At 43.5% G+C, this 27,199-nt stretch overlaps 1 protein-coding gene across 2 annotated transcripts in view; it reads right to left on the reverse strand.

Annotated features, from left to right (window-relative positions):
- The window catches only part of GRIN3A (glutamate ionotropic receptor NMDA type subunit 3A), a 78,678-nt gene extending 52,032 nt beyond the window's left edge, over positions 1-26,646 (reverse strand). Inside the window, exon 1 of one of the 2 annotated variants that reach the window (XM_050943042.1) lies at positions 25,608-26,646. In XM_050943042.1, coding sequence (XP_050798999.1) covers positions 25,608-26,393 — 786 coding nt within the window. In that variant the 5' untranslated portion in view covers positions 26,394-26,646. The remainder of the gene's footprint in view (positions 1-25,607) is intronic. The other variant, XM_050943043.1, reaches the window with a different exon arrangement.
- Between the last annotated feature and the right edge of the window lie 553 nt (positions 26,647-27,199).

Genomic DNA, 27,199 nt, shown 5'->3' on the forward strand with positions numbered 1-27,199 from the left:
AGCAGAGTCTTCTGGAATGGGGTGGGGCTTTGTGACTGCATTGCAGATGTTTGAAGGCTGCTTCCAAGTTTCCCCACAAGACTTAGTTTTTCCTCCACAACTGGAGGCCCAAATGGGCCATAGGGGTCCCGAAGGGTTAGTTCCATGTAGGAGGCATGGTCAGGATTTGGGATATTGGCATAATGTAGCATGTTTTTAAATTCAGTGCTTTTGTAGAATCATCACTCTTTGAAATGATTAATCAACAAATTATTGCCTGGAAATGAAGAACTGTTGAGAAAGACTCACTTATTTAGTGATTGCCATTGAGGCTGGATAATTTCATGACCAAGCCTTTTACCAAATTAAGTAATATTTCAGACATACAAATATAAAATTGTATCAGTGAGTAGCAGCTTTATTAAATTACTGGAGTGTATTGAACTATGTTCAAGCCATCATTATAAAAGTTCTGAGGGAAAACCCTTCCATATTTGTCTCAAATTGAAAATTATTAAAAATGTGATTGTTCCAATTAAACTGCCTGATCTACGTATTAAAATGCAGATGGCCACTCAATTACTGTGCCCCAGTTTGGCTGGAAATCACAATTAAAGATCATATAACTAACACCACAACTTGTTTTATTGCTCCAAAAAGAATTAAACCATATATATGCTAATTATTTTTTATCTCTTTTTAATAATGTACTTGCATTATCATACAGCCTGATGATTAGCAATTTAAAAAAAAATTATTAGCACTTGATTTTCATCAAACTCCATTAGCCTTTGTTTTTGTTGAACATGGAAAGTCAGATCCTCAGCAGGTATAAACCAGCATAAATCCAGTGATTTCATTGTATGCCAGCTGAGGATCTGACCCGGAATTTTAAATTTCTTTTTAAATGGGGCCTGGTCCATAGGGCATTAGAGTCCGTGGGGGTCTTTCCACTGACTTCAATGACTGATGAAATATTAATATTACTTTTTGTGTGATCTGTGGTGTCTTTCAGTTTCCTAGATCAGAGGACATATTTGGCAAGTCCCTTTTTATCACTTAGCTTCTCACAACAAGTACAGTTTTATTGGCTTGTATTCATTGCCCTGCTACTTGAGATAAGAACTGCTGGTTCATTTAACAAATGAAACCCTATTTGCATTTCATTAAAATCAGGCTTGGTAACATTTGCTGAGTCTCCATTTCAGTTTTCTTTGAGGCCAGATCCTCAGCTGATGTAAATCTTTCCAGCTCCAATGAATTCCATGGAGCAAGGCTGACTTGCGTTACCTGAGGATCTGGCCCTTTATCTGTTCCACAAAGTCTGCAACACTGATCAGGCATTGTTGCAGAGGCATTTTATGTTACATTATTACAGTTTCATTAGGATAATTAAAAGTACATATGCTAACACTCTTTTGCTAAGTAGGTGTAAAAGTAAGTGATGCACAACAACTATTATTGTCCAGTGAGTCTCTGGGACTGAAGCAGTGCTCAAATATGTATTTGCTCAGGGGAGCTTATTTATAAATTGACATCAGTGGGAATCCCATGCATGAGGAAAAATATACCTCACAGCGTTCAAAGCACCCAGAGGACTCGCACCTCAGAAGTGACTCCAAAATGGCTGTTGTGAGCAAGGAAAGGCAGTTGTTTCCACAACTTGAGAAGCTTTGTATTCTGTAGTTGAATTTACAAAGTTGAAGCCACGTTGCCGGAAAGTTAATGACCCACACATGACATGATTACACAGTGCTACATAGCCAAGAGTCTTTATTTTCATTAGCGCAACCTGTTGGGTTTTGAAATTTCCCTTTAATCAATGTAGGAAGTAGAGCTGGTCAGACAAATTCTGGCGAAACATTTGTTCACTGGAAGGTACCAGTTTGTTGGAAGTAAAATATTTCACAGAGACGGTTTGATTTTGGCAAAGTTCAGACGTGACCTAGGAAGGGTTTTGTTGGGAACCTGCCTGGTTTCCTGCCAGCTCACCCACACGGTGGCCCATGTGATGGGCTGCTGGGGAGCCTGGGCTTCTAGCCTTGTGGCTTCTCAGCAGTCTGGGCTCTTTGGGCTTCCAGGACCTATGGTCCAAGGGCAGCCCACCAGGTGAACTGGCCCAGAGTTAGGGTTCTATTCCCCTTCTTTCCGAATTAGAATTTTTTAAATATCAAAATCCTCCACAAAATGGAATGACCTTTCTCTGCCTAGCTCTATCAGTAAGATTTTGGTGTCAAAGCAAATATATGTGTAAAATGGTTGCATCCAAATTGAACCCTCCTGCGGAAAGTTTTATGAATCCGGAATCTTTGCGAAGTTCAACCTCCAGTTTCCTTCAAGCATTCCCCTGAAAGGAGGGATTTGGAGGCAGGTGTGCAAAAGAGGAAGGGAGCGTACCATCTTCCATGAGCCCTGGAATGGCAGACTGGGTAGGATCCTCACTGTTACACTTTGTACTTCCTTCCACCTTACAGCAAGGCTTCTGCTGGAGCTGTGCTGCAGTTGGTCAAGCACTTGGACAAACTTTCCTCTCTGATGGGCAGGTGGGGCTGGGGTCTGAGCTAATCTCACTTTAGGGCCTAATCCGATTTACAGTATAGCCATGGAAAGACTCCCTTTGACTTTGGGGCCCTGTCCGACTCCTATTAACGTAGCCTTAAGGCCCTACTCCAGCAAAGCACTTAAGTCATGTTTAACTTCAAGCTACATTAGTGTAATTAAAAGTATAGATACCCATGTTCTTTTGCTAACTAGGTGTAATGATGCACAGCAAATATTATTCTCTTTCAATTCTCTGGGGCAGACTGCTCAGAAGAGGGATACCTGGGCCCACTCATATGCTTAAAGTTAAGACCTTTGCGTGATCAGGATGTAGCTTAGGCAAGATTATGTGCTGCGGTACCCACCACCGAAGAAGTGGGGAGAGCAGCCATTCCCTGTCTGTACTGGTGATATATACCTATGGGACTAAGAGCATAATTTAGCCCAGTGTGTTGAGCAATCAAGAGCTCAAAAATAATGGCTGAAATATTTGTTAAAGGCATTTTTAAAACTTCTGAGAGGCGGTAATTTAGACTAGCTAAAGTTCCTGTGATCCCTGCATCAAAAGGAGTTTGTCAATTGGCCGAGCAGCACATGTAAACAGATCTTGACAAGGTATCTACTGCTTGTTTAAAAAAGATAACACAACCACCTCATATCTACTAATTTAGGGCTAGTCTGAATGCGTCTCAAAAATGATTTCTCCTTGCACCAAACTGTTATCTTGCCTAAGGGCTGCTCAGCAGTTCTAAAGACTACACACAAATGCACCAAACTAACCTGAATATGTAAAGCTTCACACAAGGTCAAACAACATGCCAAAAATATGAACAATTAGCCATTTTTGGAAAGTTAGATCCATTATTTATCCACATTGCCACTTACAGATTGTAATAAATAGTGTTACTTCCAAAACTTCAAGGTCTTCTTTGTTCGGGAAAGACTTTTAAAGGTCAGTGACAGAGGGAAATTTCATAAAGATACCGTGAGACATGATATCTATTCTCCCCCAATACATGCCATTACAATTAACAAACAGTAGATTTATTGTTAAAGTGTATTTTAAATCTCCCATGCACATAGTGACTCTCATAGTGACATAGTGGAAAGTGAGTGCCAAGCGCTACAATACTAGAATATTACAATCTTGCACAGCAAGTGAAAGGCTGAGGAGAATTAGGCTGTTTGTATTTCTGTTTCAATCAATTATTCGTCTGGAGAGAACACATTGTGGAGGGGTTAAAACAGGGACCCGGGAGTCAGAATTATTGCAGTCAGTTTCCAGTCTGTTCTGAGCCAGTGACGCTGCATTTGATCGTGAGTAGGACCCTACCAAATTCATTGGCCATGAAAAATGTGTCATGGATCATGAAATTTGGTCTCTCACATGAAATCTGGTCTTTTGTGTGCTTTTACATTATACTAAACAGATTTCACGGGACAGATCAACTTTTCCCAAATTGGGGGTTCTATCCAAAAGGAAATTGCAGCGGGGGGGGTGGGGTCACAAGGTTATTTTAGGGAGGTCACGATATTGCTTCCTTACATCTATGCTTACTTCAGAGCTGAGTGGCCAGAGAGCAGCAGCCACTGACTGGGGGCCCAGCTCTGCAGACAGCAGCGCAGCAGTAAGGAAGGAAATACCATATCATACCACCCTTACTGCTGCACTGCTGCTGGCAGCGGCTCTGCTTTCAGGGCAGGGCTCCCAGCCAGCGGCCACCACTCTGCAGCTGTAAGGATAGCAGTAAGGGTGGCAGTACCACAACCCCCCTACAATAACCTTGTGACCCCCCCAACTCCTTTTTGTGTCAGGATCCTTACAATTACACCACCATGAAATTTCAGATTTAAATAGCTGAAATCGTGAAATTTACAATTCTTATAATCCTATGACTGTGAAATTGACCAAATTGGACCATGAATTTGGTAGGGCCCTAATCATGAGCCTGTCACATCACCTCTCTGTGCTTTACTTTCTCTCATCTCCAAAATGGGTCTAAGAATAGTTACCCACCTCATGGAAGTGCTATGAGGCAGTTAATGTCTATAAAACACTTTAGATGAGAGATGCCATATCAGCACCAAACACAAGTATGATCCCAAAGTGCATGTAACACACTGCGTTACTATGTTAAACTTAGGGAGACTGACTCTAGAAAGTAACACTTGATTTGTGGCCCAAGTTTTGTACTGGCACTAAAAAAAAGCTGGGTTCTATTCCTTGCTCAGCCACAGACTTCCTGTGTGAGCTTGGGCAAGTTACTTAATCTCTCCGTGCCTCTCTCCCCCATACGTGCAATGGGAATAATAATGCTTCCTTTCTCCCATTCTTTGCATGTCTTATCTGTTTAGACAGTTCATCAGAGCTGGGCCTCTGCCTCAGGAGTTTGTGCTGTGGCTAACTCCGTGGGACTTTGATCTCATTTTGGGACTCTGGATACTATTGTAACAGGGATAGTATCAGAGGGGTAACCGTGTCAGTCTGGATCTGTAAAAGCAGCAAAGAATCCTGTGGCACCTTATAGACTAACAGACGTTTTGGAGCATGAGCTTTCGTGGGTGAATACCTACTTGGTCAGATGCATGTAGTGGAAATTTCCAGGGGCAGGTATATATATGCAAGCAAGCTAGAGATAATGAGGTTAGTTCAATCAAGGAGGATGAGGCCCTGTTCTAGCAGTTGAGGTGTGAAAACCAAGGGAGGAGAAACTGGTTCTGTAGTTGGCAAGCCATTCACAGTCTTTGTTTAATCCTGAGCTGATGGTGTCAAATTTGCAGATGAACTGAAGCTCAGCAGTTTCTCTTTGAAGTCTGGTCCTGAAGTTTTTTTGCTGCAGGAGGGCCACCTTAAGGTCTGCTATAGTGTGGCCAGGGAGGTTGAAGTGTTCTCCTATAGGTTTTTGTATATTGCCATTCCTAATATCTGATTTGTGTCCATTTATCCTTTTGCGTAGAGACTGTCCAGTTTGGCCGATGTACATAGGAGAGGGGCATTGCTGGCATATGATGGCGTATATTACATTGGTGGACATGCAGGTGAATGAACTGGTGATGGTGTGGCTGATCTGGTTAGGTCCTGTGATGGTGTCGCTGGTGTAGATATGTGGGCAGAGTTGGCATGGAGGTTTGTTGCATGGATTGGTTCCTGAGTTAGAGTTACTATGGTGCGGTGTGCAGTTACTGGTGAGAATATGTTTCAGGTTGGCAGGTTGTCTGTGGGCGAGGACTGGCCTGCCACACAAGGCCTGTGAAAGTGTAGGATCATTGTCCAGGATGGGTTGTAGATCCCTGATGATGCGTTGGAGGGGTTTTAGCTGGGGACCGGATGTGATGGCCAGTGGAGTCCTGTTGGTTTCTTTCTTGGGTTTGTCTTGCAGTAGGAGGCTTCTGGGTACGCATCTGGCTCAAAATAGAGCTCTCCAACCTGGAGACTTTCATTAATAACCAAACTTCCATACAAACGGACTTCACTAAAATAAGACAGAAGATCTACATTACTCACTTCACCTCTCTACAAAGGAAAAAGGACTGTAAGCTGTCTAAACTCCTACCTGCCACATGGGGCCACAACCGTGGTACCCCCAACCCACCCAGCAATATCGTCAATCTATCCAACTACACACTCAGCCCAGAAGAAAAGTCTGTCCTATCTCGGGGACTCTCTTTCTGCCCTGCCACCCCCACCAACATGATACAGTTCTGCGGCGATCTGGAAGCCTACTTTCGCCGTCTCCAACTCAAAAAATACTTTCAGGACAACACTGAACAGCGCACTGATAAACAGTTACCCTCCCACCAACAGCACAAGAAGAAGAACTCCACATGGACTCCTCCTGAGGGTCGAAATGACAGTCTGGACCTATACATTGAATGCTTCCGCCGACGTGCACAGGCAGAAATTGTGGAAAAACAACATCGCTTGCCTCATAACCTAAGTCGTGCAGAATGCAATGCCATCCACAGCCTCAGAAACCATCCTGACATTATCATCAAAGAGGCTGATAAAGGAGGTGCTGTTGTCAACATGAACAGGTCTGACTACCAAAAGGAGGCCGCCAGACAACTCTCCAATACCAAATTCTACAGGCCACTTCCCTCAGATCCCACGGAGGAATACACTAAGAAACTGCACCATCTTCTCAGGACACTCCCTACACTAACACCGGAACAAATCAACATACCCTCAGAGCCCCGACCAGGGTTATTCTATCTACCAAGATCCACAAACCCGGAAATCCTGGATGCCCTATCATCTCGGGCATTGGCACTCTCACTGAAGGACTGTCTGGATATGTGGACTCTCTACTCAGACCCTATGCCATCAGCACTCCCAGCTATCTCCGTGACACCACTGATTTCCTGAGGAAACTACAGTGCATTGGTGACCTTCCAGAAAACATCATCCTAGCCACCATGGATATAGAGGCTCTTTACACACACATCCCACACACAGATGGAATACAGGTGGTCAGAAACAGTATCCATGATGATGCCACAGCACAACTGGCTGCTGAGCTCTGTGCCTTTATCCTCACACACAACTATTTCAAATTGATGACTATATATATCTCCAGATCAGTGGCACCGCTATGGGCACCCGCATGGCCCCACAATATGCCAATATTTTTGTGGCTGACCTGGAACAATGCTTCCTCAGCTCTCTTCCACTCACGTCCCTTCTCTACCTATGCTACATTTATGACATCTTCATCATCTGGACCCATGAGAAGGAAACTCTGGAAAAATTCTACCACGATTTCAACAGCTTCCACCCCACCATCAACCTCAGCATGGACCAATCTACATGGGAGGTCCACTTCCTAGACACCACGGTGCAAATAAGCGATGGTCACATTAACACTACCCTATACTGAAAACCTGCCGACCACTATGCCTACCTTCATGCCTCCAGCTTCCATCCTGGGCACATCACACGATCCATTGTCTACAGCCAAGCACTGAGGTACAACCGCATCTGCTCTAACCCCTCAGACAGAGACCAACACCTACAAAATCTCCACCAAGCATTCTCAGACTACAGTACCCGCACGAGGAAATAAGGAAACAGATCAACAGAGCCAGACATGTACCCAGAAGCCTCCTACTGCATCATGTATAGCGAAAAAATGGGTGTCCCATTTTGAGTCTTTCACAATAAGCACCATGCTGAAAAACTCAGGGGCATTACCTGTGTCCGGGCTGAGTAACTGGGCTGTGCAATGAGGAAAAAGGAATGATCTGCTGTGACGCAGTAGAGAGCAGGGTGGATTGACCTGGGAATGTCATTTAGTTTTACTGGGGCTGTCTGCATGGGGGATGGGAGAGCAGGGGATGACTTTAGGTGAGGGACGCTACCTGAGCCAGGAAAGGGGGTGGGGAGTCGACACCTTTTACCGGGAAGCTGGACAAAGGGAGGGAGCCTGCTGGAGGGTTTTTTGGGGGGTTTCAGTTTTTGGGATGGCTGGGAAGAGGCAGGGAACCCTAGTCTGGGGTCTAATATCCTTGCCCCTCTGGACCTGGCTGAGGGGTCCTGATTGTACTTACAAGCCCTGCTTGAGACTGTGTTCCTGTCGTCTAATAAACCTTCTGTTTTACTCGCTGGCTAAGAGTCACGTCTGACTGCAAAGCGAAGTGAGGGTGTGTGCAGGACCCTCTGGCTTCCCCAGGACTCCGCCTGGGCAGACTCGCTGTGGGAAGTGCATGGAGGGGCACATGCTGAATGCTCCAAGGACACACCCAGGAGGTGAAGCCATGTGAGCTTCTTGCCCTGAAGACAGTCTGCTCCAAGAGAGAGGAGGCTCCCCAAAGTCCTGACTGGCTTTGTGGGGAGCAGGCCCAGAGCATCACTCAGGGACTCCATGACATCTGCCCAAGGGAACAGAGTGACTGATCCAGGGCTGCCCCTGCCGCCCACTTATAAGGGCAGAATTTCACCCCTTCTTTGCCTGTTACCTCAAGGACTGTTGTGACATTCAGCAAAGAACTGGAATGTTGTTAGCTTCCATCCTTAAAACCAGAGCTACACAGATCTTGGCAGAAATGACTTGATAAATATGAACTTTCCTTTTTCTTTTACAAATACATGTTCTACGACCCCCACAGCAATATTGAGCAGTGCTGGGACTCAAATATTACTAAATAAAGTCAAACAATTCAGACAGTGAGCTACGTGTGTGACTCTAGCCCTGACATTCCGTTCTGATGGGCCATTAGATGGCACTCTATGCGTGCTTTAAAGAACCACTAGAACGAGATCAACTGTTCAGCCTCTCTTCTTTTCTAATTTCCAGTGCACAGCTCACCATGCACGTATGCGCTATTCCTTCATGTATCTTTAATGTTCTATTTTACAGTATTCAAATTCTTCCATTTCAGTTAACCCCAAACTTATTTTGGTAACAGGATTTATTATAACCAAATCCTATTTCTTACTCCATCTTCAGAGTCCCACTCCTACAACTTTTACTCAGCTGAGCGCTTGTTGTTGATATAAATAATCCCATCAGCTTCAACCAGGCTTCTTTCTTGAGTAGGAGATTGCTTGTATGAGGAAAGATTGCAGGATCTGTTCCTCTGAATACAATTAATTACTTCAGGATAGAAAATAATTGCCTTCAGTCTCTCACTTTATTCCTCAAAGAGCTCGATCTGGCTATATAGATCATAAAAACATAGAAGATTGGGGTTTGACGAGACCTCAGGAGGTCATCTAGTCCAACCTCCTGCTCAAAGCAGGACCAACACCAACTAAATCATCCCAGCCAGGGCTTTGTCAAGCTGGGCCTTAAAAACCTCTAAAGATGGAGATTCCACCACCTCCCTAGAGAACCCATTCCAGTGCTTCACCACCCTCCTAGGGAAATAGTTTTCTCTAATACCCAACCCAAACCTCCCCCACTGCAATTTGAGACCATTGCTCCTTGTTCTATATGTTGTATTCATCAGCTATGTGGCCTGGGACTTATAATCTATAAACAACATCATCAGGCCTTTAAATATTTCAGTGCAGGCTGGTAACTTATACAGTAACTCCTCACTTAAAGTCATCCTGGTTAATGTTGTTTCATTGTTACATTGCTGATCAGTTAGGGAACATGCTCGTTTAAAGCTGTGCAATGCTCCCTTCCAACATTGTTTGGCAGCCACCTACTTTGTCCACTGCTTGCAGGAAGAGCAGCCCATTGCAGCTAGCTGGTGAGGGCCTGGAACTAGGGTGGACCAGCAGTCCCCCATCAGCTCCTTGCTCCTCTAAGTTCCCTGTGTGGCAGCCACCCAGCAGGCTAGCAATTGCCTGCACCCAGCTGTCCCTCCCTCCACTGCTATGTGCTGCTCCTGCCCTCTGCTTTGTAGCTCGAGACTCCTGCTTGCTGTGTGGAGGGCAGGGGAGGAAGCGGGGGGCTAATGTCAGGGTGTCCTCCTCCCTCCTGCTCCTGCACCCCACTTACCCTATCTTCCATAGAGCAGGGGGACACATGACAGGGCTCAGGATGGAGGGGGTTTGCTGGCAGCAGCTGCACTCTCAGCAAGCTGATCTAATTAACAAGGCAGTGTACTTAAGAGTAGGGTCAGTGTACTTAAAGGGGAAATGTGTATCTCTCTCTCTCTCACACACACACGGTGTGTGTCTCTGTCTCTGTCTCTGATGCTGTATCCCCTCCCTCCAGTTTGTGCTGCCTTGTAGAGTGTGAGAGTTAACCCTTGAGGGCTCATCCAATTGCTAGTTCATCATTTAGCAGTAAGGCATTCCCTGGGAAATATCCACCCTCTGACTCCTCCACCTCAAACAAGCTTCATAATCATCATTACTGTGTACCAGTATTTAATTGTTTGTTTAAAATGTATACTGTGCCTGTGTGTATGTGTGTGTATAGTCTAGTCTTTTGTTTGGTGAAAAAAATTTCCCTGGAACCTAACCCCCTCATTTATATTAATTCTTATGGGGAAATGGGATTCACTTAACATCATTTTGCTTAAAGTTGCATTTTTCAGGAATATAATTACAACGTTAAGTGAGGAGTTACTGTATTCACTTTTAATTTTTAATCACCATTCACAAGTTTTTCTTACGTAGGCCCAAATTAATTCACTATGATAGAAACAAGATCGGACACAATATCAGCACATTTGAATGTTTGTAAGTTGGATCATTTTTAGTAATGTTTGAAACTTGCTTTGGGATTCTGGAATCCAGGCATGACCCTGTAGTCAACAGGAGATTTGCCTCTGCCGGGAGCCCTGAGCATGTTACAAAAGCAGTTTCCAATAAGTATATATCAAAACCTGAGAGGCTGTGATCAGCAGTGTTGTAATGATGATGATCTAGGATTGTACATGTATAGAAGAGAAAGGAAGGATGACTCAGTGATTAGGGATTAACTTGACACTTGGGTGTTAGATTCGAATCCCTGCTCTGCCACAGGCTTCCCGTGAAAGTAGGCCACTTAGCCTCTCTGTGCCTCAGTTCTCCATCTGTAAAATGGGTATAACAGTACTGCCTGACCGCCCAGGATAAACACATTGCAGAGTGTGAGGCATTACATAAGCACTTCAGATAATGCCTTTCATTCTAAGAATGCACAACCCTTAGTTAACAAAGTGGGGTAAATATTATCTTCATTTTGCAGTTGGGAGAATCAGAGGCAAAGCAAGGTCAAGTGGCATGTCCCAGATCACACAAGAGGTCTCTGGCAGAATGAGAAACCAAACCCAGGTCTCTTAATTCCCAGTTTCCTGTTCAAACCACTGGACACACTGGCTCGTTGCATAAAATATTGCCTGAAATAAGCAGTAAGTATTTTGTGGATTATTTTCAGACTAATGTAAAGGAACTGTTTGTATAGGAAAGCGTAGCAACAATATTCTTTCAACTGACATTTGTTTCAGCAGACACTAGCGTTTTCAGTCATTTGAATGCTGGGATTTCTGAAATCAGTCTTCCTGACTGTAAAATATTCAGCAATGAGATTAAACAGGATTGTCTGGAGGTATAAATCAAAGTTTAGCCCAAGGCTTGTGGTGTGCACAACTAAACGGCTACTTCTAATGCTGTTTATAATACGCAAGAGGAAAATGTGAATCAGAGATCAGACCATTTCTGTCCCCACCTTAAAGGATGCTTTAAAAAGGAAAGCTATAGGACAAATGATCCACACTTACCCATTTACACCAGCTAGGACTTTTTGTATCTCTACTTCCTTTAAGGGCCAAGCATGCATCTTGTGTAGTCATTAAATATCAAGCAACGTGAGTGTGAGTGGGGTATGAAACACTATCCAGTACGAATAGCAATGATTTATTCCCACTTTGCACAGTGTAAATGACCACATGAGGTGCACGGCAATGTAGAATCTGGGCCCCAATCCTTGCTGATTGACACCTGCTGAAGATCTAGCCCCGGGTATGTTTTACATGGCACCTGTTTTTGACCAAAGGTAAACACATCGTAATGCACTCCAGGAAGGCAAAAGCCCACATGGATAGGGCCATGCATCCTCTCATCTTACATCGGTGATGATGTCTGACATGACCACTTGCAGTATGCTTGTGCTAGCAGCAGGAGGATGCTGACGCGGGCCCAACGACGTTAGCACTCTATTCCTGCAGCTGCCCCTGGAGGAAGTGGAAACGGCCTCAGACTTTTTCCTACCAGGACCTGTCTCCCCAGCAAGACAGAACCAGGCTGAAATTTCTCTAGTGAAAAATTGCCAGTGGCAGATAGAGCGGCTTCCCCACAGAGACTGCTTTGTGGTATGGCTGTGGCCTACTCCCTCCTCAAATTCACCCCCTTACTGCTGTTCCTACAGGTCGGAAGGGAGGACTCCCAGGTGACGGTTTTCCTCCTCAAAAATAAACTCCTGCTCAGATTAAAGAGTCTTTTAGCTTTCCCTTTCCAGGTAAAGTGAGGAGAGGGAAGAGGGACAAAGTGCAGGAGACTCATTCATATTTAGTCAAACAAATATATAGCTGTCTCGGAGGCCAGTACTGGTAAACAAAATTGCCTGTGGGTAAAAGTAGTTTTGTCTGTTGTGCATATTGGCAAAAACCTTTGGTGTTGGGCATGATATGAAAATCTCATTAACTATTTTTGCTCTTGCACAGTATTTTACGGCAATCTTCCCCTGAGCCAGCACATAGCAGTAACCATGTAAATGATAGCTTCATGATGAAAAATCAAGCTGATCTGGAAATACGGGCCTTTGCGCTGCATGTCCTTCCGTGCAAAAATTTGCATTTACTATTGCATTAGGGCACTCTGGAAAGGAACTACTATGGCAGGTTAAAAGAGAAAGTCTTTATTTGCCAGTAGTTAATGCCTTTAAGGATTTAAACTTAATTTTGTGGATACGATGTTAAAGATAGGTGGCATGCTTTAATGGAGTGAGCATGGGAATGAGTGGTAGGGACTCTTCAGTTCTAGTTCCACTGATGACCCTGACTCACTGTGTGACCTTCGGTAAGTCCCTTAACTGCTCAGTGCCTCAGTTTACCTATATGTAAAACAATAATATGTACCTTCTTCATGGGGATGCTGTGATAATTAGTTAATGATTGCAAAGCTCTTTGTACATGTGAAACATTATAAATGCTAAAAATTATTATGCCTGCAATACATGGCATTGCATTACTATTTATGCTGTGTTAAGAAAGCTGTAGGAGATATTTGGTCTAGTTACAAAACCTTTCAGCGAATGGTGCTTCAAAGTCTGATTCGGCTAAACTCTGGCTACAATGAATTAAAATACTTTCAAACCACTGGGCCAAATGAATCAATGCAGGCACACCAGGGATGAGTTTGGCCACTGATTCCTTCCTTCCTTCTGTCTAACCTAGTCTCATTCAGTCCAGTACAGATAGGTACTTACATAATGCTCATCAATATAGTTAGAATCTCTTTGGACCAGTTCCTTGGCATTGACTTTAATGGATCAATGATGATTTACACCAACTGAGGATCTGGCCCTTGGTTTCCAAAAATATTCATTACAAGTTTAGCACCACCTACAGGCAATCAGCCAATACTTAATGGCTAGGCTTAGGCACAGTGAGTGCAAGTCAATATTATTTATGTAATTATCAATTCGAAAAGTATAAAAATAGCAAATGTACACACAGAATTTGATTGGGAGGAGAGGGGGAGACACTTTGCATGTTGCTTTTCTTCTCAGATTACAAATCCTTCCAAGCAGGGGCACCGTCTCTAACTCTACAGCACCTTGCCCAACTGACCTAGGATCCTGACAAGGGTCTCTGAATACTACTGTAGTACACGAAATAATAGTAGCAGCGATAATTTTAGCCTATTTTTGGTAAACAGATCATGGTAGCCCTGCATCTTGTGTAGTCATTAATATAAATGCAAGTGGGGTGTGTAACATGATCCAATATGACAGATTTCAGAGTAGCAGCCGTGTTAGTCTGTATCCTCAAAAAGAACAGGAGTACTTGTGGCACCTTAGAGACTAACAAATTTATTTGAGCATAAGCTTCCACGGGCTGCATCCAAAGAAGTGGCCTGTAGCCCGTGAAAGCTTATGCTCAAATAAATTTGTTAGTCTCTAAGGTGCCACAAGTACTCCTGTTCTTTTTGATGATCCAATATGGAAGGCAACGATTTATTCCCACTTTGCACTGGTGTAAATGACCACGAGATGTACAGCAGTGTAGAATCTGGGTCCCAATTCTTGAGGACAGCGGAGCAGTGCTAATTTACACCCACAGATTTACACTCTCCTGATTTATGCAAATATATTCATTTTTGATAAATATTCACTAAGCATTTCTGACACATAATTGCCAGCTGCTGGATTGTTTGCAAACAGGTTTTATTACCTTCTCAGTATTTATTATGCGTGACTGGTCATGTAAGTCACATGCTATTAGGGTTTTTTTTCCTCCTTGACTGCATGACTTTTCTTTTTTTTTTTTGGTGAGAATAACAAATAATGAAAACATGCATCCTAGAATTTGTTTTAGTGGGTCTGTAACAAAAACTGTGAAAACATCAGGCGTCTCAAACATTTTCATTAAGAATTGTGGCTGCTTATGTTCTCACAAATGATGACTAATAACAATGACTCCGATCACAATGGATCACAGGGAACCCAGCTTAAGAACCTATATGCGCAAAAATATCCTACAGTTTTTTAACTCACTGGCGGGCTGTAAGTGGAGTGTAGAAGCACCTTCTGCTCCCTGACAACTGAAAGAAAGGGATGACAGAACAACAATATCCATGAATTTGACAGGAACCTATAAGCCAAGCTACATTTGCCTCTATTGGATAAATTACTGCTTCAGGAGTTGGAGAAGCTGCAATAAAGAAGACAAACAAAAATCTATTTCGCTGGGCACTTTTCCCAATTTCAGTTTGGATCCTCCAAATACTCATGCCTCTGTCCGCTGAATAAGACATTCTGCATCAGTCTTCCAGGAAAGGAAGTTAGATTTGGCAGCGTCCCCAATCCCTCACCTCATCCTGGATGTTGAAAAAAGAATGAGTATGCAGCACCGCCTTGCAGCAACAGATTCTAGATAGCATTTTACCAGCTAGTTGGTGGGAGAATTTAAGCATTCTATAAAATGCCTTGCATAATGCACTTAAAACCGTTACTACTAATAAACAGAATGGTTTGATCTGCTGCCACCAACTGTGGGCAAAACTGGGGCATTTAGTCACCAGCTAGAGAAGGCAATGATGTAAGCTCATGCCAGGGTTGCCCCTGGTGCTGCGAGGACTTTAGCTTAAACGAACTTGATGTACACCAGGTGTAAATCAGTGGGAGAGTGCTGCTATGGAGTGGAGAATGAGTAAGCTGGAGGTAGGGCAGGGGTGGCAGATCCCTGACTATGCCAGCTATTCCCTCAGAATGGAAATAGGTGTAGGCACTGTCAACACTGCGCACCCTGTGGCTGCAGTAGCAGCTGGAGCGTGGACTGGAGTCTTGTTGCCGCACTTTTTTGCATTGGCTTAACCAAAGGGTGCATTTGTAATTGATTTCCTTCAACCAAAGCAATGATCACAAGAGTAATATGATTTGGACAACTCTGTCCAATTCCTGAACAATCCACATATCTATTACATGATAAGCACCCACTTTGCATTGGTTGCATCATGGATATCAATTTGCAGTTTGTGCTTGTGGTAAGAAATATTGCACAAGTTCTAAATACTCAAAGATGACACCTCACTTGCAAATAGCTACACATCTATTATGTATGCGTTGTCGATACGTTGGGGGAAGACATGACATTCTGTCTCATTGGTACTAAAATTTGGCTTATTTTAGTGCCTAAGTGCTTTTTTTAAAATCTGACTTCAATTGTGGGTGCTGAGGACTTTGAAAATCAGGTCTTGTTAATTATTATTATTATTATTATTATTATTTATTATTATAATTGTTATATAAATATTACAGTAGTTCCTAGAGGCCTTTATGAGGACTGCGACCCATTGTACCAGACACTGTATAAACACAAAGATAAAGACCATCCCTACCCTGGAGACTTTACAGTCTAAACCAGGAGTAGGCAACCTATGGCACGGGTGCCAAAGGCAGCACGCAAGCTGATTTTCAGTGGCACTCACACAGCCCAGGTCCTGGCCACCGGTCCGGAGGGCTCTGCATTTTAATTTAATTTAATTTTTAAATGAAGCTTGTTAAACATTTAAAAAACCTTATTTACTTTATATATAACAATCATTTAGTTATATACTATAGACTTATAGAAAGAGACCTTCTAAAAACATTAATGTATTACTGGCGCGCAAAACCTTAAATTAGAGTGAATAAATGAAGACTCAGCACACCGCTTCTGAAAGGTTGCCGACCCCTGGTCTAAACTGTGACAAGATGGAATGAGAGAGTGTAACAAACAAACAGAAGGGAAGAGAAGAATAACAAAATAAAATCACATGGCTACAAACGGTCATGATTGTACAACTTCTTGGCTCCTGATGATCCCCAGGCTTGTTTTTTAATGCCATATAAATATGTATTTAGGGAGTGAATCCTTTCCCATTATCAGTTCATAACTGAACAATTTAATATTTGCATGGTGAAAGATAACACGGAATAAAATGCAGCATAGCGAGAATGTAATAAATATTGTGTGAAGGATTACACTCACTAAAGAGATCTTATGGGTATAATTGGATGAAAGCACAACACTAATTACTTTAGCAGGCATGTAAGTACCCAATACCATGCAAATAATTCATACTGATAAAAAAGTGGTCACAGAGATGATTGAATAAATGACAGTTTTGGCTTCTCTATGGTTGCTGCCACTGCAAGGTCTTTAATTGGAGGATGCCAGAGAGCATTATAAAGTGTGACAGGCTATTTGTGGGACTAGTGTATAGCTACAGTTCACATCAGAGCACTTAAGGAGTTGATTATTAAAAAGAGGAGTTTTTTCTCCCCATAAATCTTTGAGGAACAAACATAAATGCTGCATTTTCATTTTTAAGTTTCACTTTGAAAAAATGTAAATGGCTTAAGTTTCAAGAATTAAGAAGACTGCTAAAATTATCTTATTTAAATACTGACCTTTTCTCTGCTAATGGATTTGAAAACCAACTGTGGCTATGTGGCATGGATTACTCAGCCAATTTTCGCCTTGGCCTTGCATCCGTCGTAGAGATAAAACATGTGAACTGACATACCTTACTAGACCAAAGGCCCGCGTAGCTCAGTATCCTGTGTCCCTCAAGGACGACTACCACTAGAATCTTTAAAGAAGGAAAGTGCGAGAAAGATGCAATTTTATTATGTCAGTGGGAGTTTTGCATGAGCAAGGACTACATGATCTGTTCCTCCATATGGTTGGAAAATAACCCAGAACCGCAACAGATCATTTATCTGCACAGGAGACTGCATAATTAGTTTCACAAAATAGAGAGAAACAAATCTTGGACTATAGTCTCACCATCATTTATGGCACCAGAGTCCCATTGACATTAGCAGGAATTCCACACATGGGCTGAGGGCAAGATAGCATCCTTAATCGTCATTGAAGGATGATGCATTTCATGTGTGAGCTGTCAAATGGCTGGGAAAATAGAGCATAGGTTAAAAACTATCTCCGAGCAGAGTAAATTCTCCTCTCTCTTCTCTCTCACCCCTCTGCCCCAAACTCCAGGGAATAACAATAAATTGCTGGGTATACTTTTGTGCAATGGCACGCTCAGTTTTAAGATTCTGGCATTAAAAATACATGTGGTTTTGTCTAATATTAATTAATTATTTCTACTTCCCTTACGACAGTTAGTGTTGTCTATTAATTCACTTGTAAGATGTTTGTTTTAATGTCATCCTCATCATTGTAAGTCATTTAAAATGAGGACATTGAAACGAAAAGGTTTGTTTCACTTTATTTCCCTTCCAATATTGTAGTAAAAATTAACTTCCCGGTATTAATGGAAAAGAAAAGATAAATTATACCTAAGATAACTGCAATACAAGTTCTAAAGAGAGTGACACTTAGCTGACAGCAACACGTCCAGGTTTATATTTATCTTTCCTATGTAACTAAGTTTTTATGTACTCAATACAGTAAAAAGCCTGATAAACATATGGTTTCCTATGGTGAGCTTTTCAACTCATAAATATTAGTAAAGTTCACAAGCTCAGAAGAAATGATAAATAGTTTATGCTTTCATGTAAAATCCCCACTGGAAAATTGGCAAACTTTGAACTGAGCCAAAATAATACCAATTTTTGCAAAACACATGAAAAATCTGTTTGAGTAAATACGCCATTAAAATGAGGGGATGCAACTGTTTTCAACAGCATGACTGAAAGAGTCAGCATGCAAAAGATAGCTAATCCCTCTGGCTATTAATTGCTGCATCCTATAGTGTTATCTTCTTCTTATAAATGAGATTCCATTTTTAAATAAAAACACTTGTTTACTCTTGAAAATCTATCTTGTTTTTGAGTCCGTATTAAGATACAAAGCCGTGGGCAAAGATGTCTCTCTCTTCCTTAAATGAGTCAAGAGTTGGCCTTTAGGGAAAAATGCTTGTGCAGCATATTCATACCCTATATAATGCATCCTAAATATTTTTCAAGCAGCTTCAGAAACTGTCATCACAGATGAAAGCTGGTAAGAAACAGCAAAGATTATAAAATACATGGGTGAGAAAGGGGAAGTAATGCCCACCTCTGATTGTCCTGACATTTGATTTATCCCACATCATAATGATCAGCCGCTCACAGTAATTTCCCTGTTTACTACTCGCTAGCAGTGGCTGATGGTGCACCTGTGCTGTTTCCCCCAACCCCCCATCTGCTGACTGCAGCCATTCAGATTCAGGTGACTGAAACCTTTTAGATAAAAGTTAATTAGCCAGCATGCTGCAGATCAAATCTTTCCAATGCAATGCCAAATGGAAACCTTCCAGGTGGCTGCTGGAACTGTTCTTCACTTACCATCCCCCTCAACGTTTCAAAGCTGGTAATTCATTTCAAGTGAGAGTCAATGAAGCAAATACAGGGGAACACATCAAAAAGTTCAGCATCATCTTTCAACCTGTTGGAACGTGCACTTTCACATTTTGCACAGGCGTGTATTTACCAATATACTGTGCACATATATAATTAGATTAATAGATTCCAAGGCCAATGTGACCATTTAGTCTGATCTCCTGTATGATACAGGCCACAGAAATTCACCAAAATAATTCTAGAGCAGATCTTTTAGAAAAAACATCCAATCTTGATTTAAAAATTGTCAGTGATGGAGAATCCACCATGACCTTGGTGTTGTTCCAATGGTTAATTATCCTCACTGTTACAATTTTGTTTTATTTCCAGTCTGAATTTGTCTAGCTTCAACTTTCAGCCATTGGATTATGCTGTACTTTTCTCTGCTAGACTGAAGAACCCATTATCAAAAATGTGTTCCCTATGTAGCTGCCTAAATGGTGATCCAGTCACCACTTAACCTTCTCTTTGTTAAACTAAATAGATAAACCCAAGGAGCTAAGTCACTATAAGGCATATTTTCTAATCTGTTAATCATCTTCGTGGCTCTTCGTTGAAAGCACTCAAGTTTATCATCATCCTTCTTGAATTGTATACATCAGAACTGGACACGGTATTCTAGGAGCAGTCAAGTCAGTGCCAAATTATGAGGTAAAACAAGATTCTCCTGTTCATGCATCCAAGGATCACATAAGTCCTTTTGGCTAAAGTGTCATACTGGGAGCTCTTGTTCAGCTGACTGTCACCATGAACCCCAAATCTTTTTCAGTCACTGCTCCTCAGAATAGAATCCCTCATTGTGTAAGCGTACCCTACGTTCTTTGTTCCCATGTAGCCATGTTAAAATGCATATTGTTTGTTTACCAAGAGATTCAGATCAATCTGTATCAGCGATCTGTCCTCTTCATTATTTACCATTCTCCCAATTTCTGTGTCATCTTCAAACTTTATCAGTGATAATTTTGTGGGTATTTTTCCAGGTCATTGATAAAAATGTTACATAGAATAGGGACAAGAACCGATCCCTGTGGGACCCCACTAGAAACGCACTTGCTTGATGGTTGTTCTCTGTTTACAGTTACGTTTTGAGACCTATCAATTAATCAGCTTTTTATCCCCTTAATATGTGCCATGTTAATTTTATGTTTTTGTAGCCATGTTGGTCCCAGAATATTAGAGAGACAAGGTGGATGAGGTAATATCTTTTAGGGGACCAACTTCTATTGGTATAAGAGGCAAATTTTTGAGGTTACACAGAAAGCTCTGTGTAAACTTGAAAGCTTGTCTCTCTCACCAACAGAAGTTAGTCCAAGAAAACATGTTAATTTTATATCTTTCTAGTTTTTGAATCACAATGTTGAGTATAAAGTCAAATGCCTTGCAGAAATCTACCGGTATTACATCAATACTATTATCTTCGTCAATCAACCCTGTAGTCTCATAAAAATAATGAATATCAAGTTAGATTGACAGGCTCTATTTTCCATAAACCCATGTTGTTGGACATTAATTATATCATCTTCCTTTAATTATTTATTAATAAAGTCCCATATCCACCTGTCACAGGGGAGCTGGTCTCTGTGGATGGGCTGAGCCCAAGCCAGCCAATTAAAAAGGGGCTCAGCTACACCTGGGTCTATAAAGGCCTGTTCGTAGGCAACTGGGAGGAGAGAGCTAGGCAAGTGGAGCCCTGGAAGGAAGGACTGATACCAGCTTAGCCCTGGTCAGCAGAGGCCACACTGGAGTAGGGCTAACTACTGTGGTGGGTCCCCTGTGGTGGCCCTGAAGCCTGGGGGTCAGGTATTGACTTAAGGCTGCATTCTGTTTGCTTGTTAACTTTGCTATAAATGAATAAACCACCTTGACTGGGACTGGGCATAGCAGTGCATGCTTGGAGGTGGGGTGCAGTGGTAGTCTCCTGGTGACACCCCTCCCCCCATTATTTTGCCCAGGATTGATGTCAGATTGACAGGCCTATAATTACCTGAGTCATCCTGTTTACCCTTGAAAAATATTGGTACAATATTAACTTTCTTCTAGGTTTCTGGAACTTCCCAAAGTTCCAAGACTTGTTGAAAATCAAAATTAACAGTCCAGCGAGCTCATCAGCCAGCTCTTTTAAAACTCTTGGATGCAAACTATCTGGACCTGTTGGTTTAACATGTCTGACTTGAGTAGCTGCCATTTAACATTGTCCCACAATACTAGTGGAATGGAAAGCATGTTCTCATCATCGTATGATATGACTAAATTATCTGTTTTTATTCCCCAAATTCAAAACAGAAATATTTACTGAACGTTTGCATTATTATTGATAATTCTGTCTTTTCCATTCAACAATTTAGTAATATGCTATCCACATATACCTACAGAGAGAGGCAGACATGAGCATGAGTTGGCTCTTCTGGACAATTAATCTGTATATATTCAATGAAAAATGTCCCTTACACTTAGAGATGGGCATAGTTTTTTTCAGCACTACTTTGTTTGACAAAAGAATGGATTTTTTTGGTTGAATGAAACTATTTGTGAATTTGGGTCCAATTGAGTGAATCATTTCTGTGAAATAAAATATGAGAGGGAAAAAATTCAGAAAAGTCAGTTTTGTTTTGACATTTTTGAAATGAAACATTTTGACTTTTCATTTTGAAATGTTTATTTAGAAATTTAGCTACAGTGCTTGTTGAGTCCAAAAAAGGATTCTCTTCAATCTGGATGAACTGAAGTCAGAGACCACACACAGGAAATAACGCCATATTTTCCATCCGTCATGCAATTCTTCTACTCGTACAAAGCCTATTGACACAGGGAATATGGTGAATCAAACCACCCCATGTCACATACAAGGCTGAAATGCCAAATAAATTATTTAAATAGGCTTTTGAATCTGCTAATCTGTAGGTCACCCTGTGAGAAGGAGGATTTCCAGTTAGATGAGGTGTGTAATAATATATAAAATTACACTTGGAGTCAAAGCAAGGAAACCAAAGAGCTAAAACTATAGAAGGAACTAATATTACTTCCCAAACTGATGCCAGTATTGGTTTCCCAGTCTCTAAACAAGGGCTGTTCAATCACCTACTGAAAAACAACACTATACAAACAAGGACACCTTTCCATTGGCTGTCTCTTCTTTTATGGACTCAGAGGTTATAGACAGTGGGACTGTAGTTGTAAATACAGTGGACTGTGGAAATTCTAGTAGTCCTATAGCTGGTACTGCACACATCCCTATGCAGAATGTGCACATTGTAAAAACAAGAATCACACTGTTTCTGGGGAACACATACATACTGTTGAAGGAAAATGATAGAGATCTAACCCTGAGCTTATGAGGAGGCTTTGGTTCTGAAGCAGTAAACACAGGAGAGCAAATACACATATTCCTGCTTTTAATGGTAGACAATTGCACAACCAAGAGCTTCCACCTAACACAGGAAAGATACAAAACAACATTTGTATGACCAAAATACCTGTTGTGCCTTCGAAGTTCGCATTCAGATGGATTAAAAATTCTCAGGTTGCTGTCCAGACAGGGCCTGATTCTTGGTTACTTTGGCCTTCAACACTACTCTGGATGCTTAAAGAGACCTTAGCTTAAATGATAATCAGGCCCCATAGTCCTAATAGTGTACATGTAGGAAGTATTCCTGAACCAGAATAACTCAGCAGGAGTTGGATGAAAGCAAAAATCAACTGAACGCCTCTTTGCATGTGAAGCTGGAGGCTAATCAAAAGCCCCCTTTTAAAGAGGCTCCTTCATATCTCTCTCAGTCTACAAGAGGCATGATTCATAACATTTTAATACTAAACTGTGTGGGATGGGAGAAAATGAACATTAAAGCAAATGAAATAGTGTAAGCTTTGTATGGTATTGAGAGAGCCTTTATAAACTTACATATATGGATTCAGACAAATTTAGGATGATGATGTAGTTTTAAAACTATCAAATATTGTAACAGCGTTACTACTTCGCCAACAATGACTTCTGTTTTGGAAACATCTCCTTGATTATTATATTTGACAGAAGACTGCCTTCTCCCTATGCCCACTTCCCCAAATGCCTGCCTACTCACAAGCACCCAGACTTACTTGGGACTAGTGGGTCAATATCACTTCTGAAGGTACCACTTACCCAATAAGGTCATACCATTTGGCACTCAGTATCCTTTGACACTACAAAGCCTTTTTTAAGCATAAGCTTGATTTTACAACTGAACTGCAAATTAAAGGTCAAAATTCCATTTGCTGCAGCAGCAGCATCATCTGCTGTATGCCCAAATTTGCCATTTTAGCAGAGAGTCACTATTTAATCTAAAAATGTATCTTTATTTTCCTATTTAATGCCTCAAAGCCACAATCAGCTGGTTCCCACTGCCCAGTGATGCCTCAAAATATTCCATGCCTTGATATCAGATACTAGAGAAACCTGTTGGAGCACAGAACCAGTGTATATGTGAATAACCAGAAAGGCATAACGTCTCCTTGTCCCCTCCTGCTATATCTTATCATCTCTGAGAGTGTCATCTCACACTGAACTCACTACGAAGATCTTTAGCTGTTTATTGTTTTACTGCACTGCATGGTTTTGTGAGGTTTCTTTTTAATAATAAATCTTGGTAAAACTGAACAGCTGATGCTTCATTTGTAGTTCACCCTTAAAACAAACTTCTTCAGTATGAAAATTCAGAGAAGATGGCTACAAAAATACTCAACCTCCTCACACATACTTCCAACAACACTACCTATATCCATACTCTCTCCATACCACCGACTCAGTTTTGTAGAGTGATTTCATTTTCAACCATATGCTTATGAGTCATCTCCCTGGAAAAGTTGGTGAATGGCAATCAGAAATCTCGGGATTGGAAGGTAAACTATTTTGTCGGTGTATGTAAACATTCCATGTAATATTGCATAGAAGAATGCTAAGCAAGACTCAGTTTCTTGGTATCTTTGGTCAAGAACTTCTGCCTTCAAATTAATGGTCTGTCAAAACTTCAGTGTGATTTGCACTGATATTAAAATGAAATAAATCCTGATCTGTTTTGCCCAATGATATCTGTAAATTGCTACAGTTTCCTGATAATATTATGATTACTATTTAAGGAGAACTTCATGAAGTAAACAGTGTTCCTTGGTAATAATTATGTTTAGATTTATTATCAGAATACATTAGGCATTAGATATTGAATAGAAAGCTGGACAAGAATGGCATGTTGTACTCTATACAGCATTGTGTGTGGTGTGGGATAATTCTAAATTTTCAATCTAAATGACTTCTTCTGCTGCAATGAATAGGGTACCATGTTCTGTTGTTGTGATAGTAGCTCCAGGAATGTAGAATTTGACAAAAGGTCAGATTTTTTAACATTATTTAGTCATTCAGATATGCAACTAGAGGCACATGATGAAATTTCTGAAAGCACCTACTTGCCTAATTCCTGTTGGGTGAATTCCACAGCATCACAGAGTGCTCTGGGCATGGACATACTATGCCAGATCTCTACCTTTATCATTCTAATGTCAATATTTGTGATTAACCAGTTCAATTTTGGAGTGGCTTCTCCCTTTTCACTCTGATATATTTGACTTTTTAACCCTTTACTCTCCTATATTGGCTCTTGATGGGATAAGATCCACTTGAAGGGCACCACGGTCCACTTTCCTTTCAGTTAAAGTCTGCTTCCCTACACTTTGGCTTTTAAATGTGCATCCAACAGCAAAAAAAAGGTCTGCCTTGAGGTGGAAAATAAGGTGTTTTAAAACTTGTGTTCTGCATTTGTCAGTACATTTCATGGCTACCAGTCCACTCCAAGGAATCCAAATATCGAAGCCAGGCAGCCTGAGATTGATACCTAACAAATCTGAGGGCCTTTGCTGCATATTTTATATTGGTAACTTTTTTTGTGTGTGATGGAACAAACCAGTAGGAAATGTTCTTCAGGAACAAATTGAATAGAAAGAGCACTGTGCCTGCCTGCTTGAAGGAAGTCTAGCCTGCTACAAAAATGTTAGACAACCTTAATCTAGGGGTGGCTGCTGTTTCTCCTACAACCTATACACAGGTGTGTGTGCGTGAGAGAGTGAGAGTCAGTGAGTGTGTGACACTGATGACGCATGTTTTGAAATTGCCAACTATGTATAGTCCCTGCGCCTCAGACGAGCACCCTGCTGGGAAAGGTTATCTTGGAAAGTGGGCTCCCCTGTTTGGTGAAGCCGCTGAGTGCACATGGGCTGCCCCGCACCGGGGTATTTACAGAGCAGGTGGCAGCAGCAATTTGGCCAGCGTCCTCCCCGCTAGCTTGAGGCCGCCGTTTAGGTGCGTCGTTGTCCGTGGTGCTGAATGGAGGAGCCATTGCGCCCGCTCACTCCAGAGCCCTGTCCCCTCTCCTGATCCGCGCTACTTGGGGCGTTTCCCCCCCGGGACCCGCCCACGCCCCGCGGCTCTTCGGGACACCCCAGGAGTGAGGCGCTAGATAGTTATAGTTCGTCTGGGGCAGGGCGAGCTGCCCTCTACCCCTGCTCGATTCACAGCGGACCCCCCTCCTCACTGCCCCTTGCCCCATCCCCAATGCACCGCCCCTGGGCCCTTACCTGGCTCTCCCTCGGGAACTCCCGGAGCACGATGCTGATCACCGGGATGCGCAGGGCCGAGGAGACGAACTCCAGCTCCAGCATCTCCCCCGTGCTCTGCGGAAAGGCGAGGACGGCGGAGACCCCCTGCACCACCACCGTGTGGCAGAGGCTCTGCAGGAAGGAGAGCGGGTCGCTGCTCCAGGAGGAGCTGGCGGAAGAGAAAGGCAAGAGAGGCAGGTCCCCCAGCCCGGCCTCGATGGCCATCACCACCTCCAGGGACAGGTTATAAGGCAGCAGCCCGCTCACGCGGTTCAGGTTCTCCACCCCAGAGAGCAGCGCGTCCCTGGGCAGCAGCAGCAGCTCCTGGTCTCCGCTCTCGTTGCCAGTCGGGTTCCCGGTGCCCAGCTGCGCCCTGTTCCCGAGGCCGGTCCCGATCCATTGCCTCTGAATCCCGGCGCCCTTCCAGCCTGTCGCCCTGGCAGTTTGGGCTGCTTTGTGCGCACTTTGTCCCTCTTTGCTCCCTCGGCTCCCTTCCCCCTGCGCTCCGGGAGCGGGCTCCGGTGCGCCTCCGAGCTGGGCTGCATGGCGCGCCCCCCAGCTCCAGCCGCGGGTGGTCCGGGAGGTGACCGCCCAGGGCTGCAGGTGAGCCGCCCCGATCCTCACCGTGTGCCCGATCCGCTTGAGGATCTGGCAGGGCTGCGGGTGGGAGGAGGAGCCGGGCACCCGGGCTAGCACCAGGGCGCAGGGCGGCAGCAGTAGCAGACAGACCCTGCTCAGGAGCCACCACAAACCCAGTCTCCACATCACTGACAGCCAGCGGCCGGGGAGCCGGGAGAAGCGACCGGCCCCCTTCCCCCTCCCAGCTCAGCTTCCTCCTCCTCCGATCCCTGGCGCGCCTCTCACCGCCGAGCAGCCAAAGCCTGGAGCAGCTTCCTGGCCATGGGAGTGGTGGCCAGCAGCTCCCGTCACTCCAGGCGCCTTGGGGGTCCAGCGCCAGCCATTAGCCCCAGCGGGTGGCAGCCAGGGGGACCCTCCTTCCCCAGAGCGTCGCTGAGCAGCATTGATCGCTTACCACCACCCCAAAATACCCACCCACCCCCCGCCTCCCCCGAGGCTTCCAGGGCAGGCGGCTGGCCAGGGAGCCCCGTCCGCTAGGCAAAGAGCCAGTGCAGGGAAAGACACCGAAAGCAGCCGCGCCAGGCGCCCTGAGCATCGCTCCGCGGTGGCTAGGAGATCCCTCGAGTGGGGGCTCCCCAGAGAGCCCAGCCCCACATCTCCGCTCGGGGAGGCGCCCAGCCTGAGCCCTTCCTCCGGCTCTTCTGCCCTCGCTTCTCTCGCTCCCCTTCTTTCCTCCCCTCGCCAGCGCACCGAGCTGGGGGGCTTGCTCCGTGGCGACAAAGTTGCCGAGCTGCTGGATGGCTCCGGCCCGTCGCTTGGCTGCGCTAAACTCCCACCGAAAGGCTCTCTCCAAACGCCAGCGGGCAGCCCCAGCGCCGGGGAAAGTCCCCTCCTGCAGCGCCAGGATCCGGAGCGTCCCCCCACCCCCGGCAGAGCCTAGAGCCCGTCTGGGCAGCTCCCCTCCAGCGCCCTGGGTGAACACGGGGCACAAA

The sequence above is a fragment of the Gopherus flavomarginatus genome, chromosome 3 (assembly GCF_025201925.1).
Source record: "Gopherus flavomarginatus isolate rGopFla2 chromosome 3, rGopFla2.mat.asm, whole genome shotgun sequence".
Classification (NCBI taxonomy): Eukaryota; Metazoa; Chordata; order Testudines; family Testudinidae; genus Gopherus; species Gopherus flavomarginatus.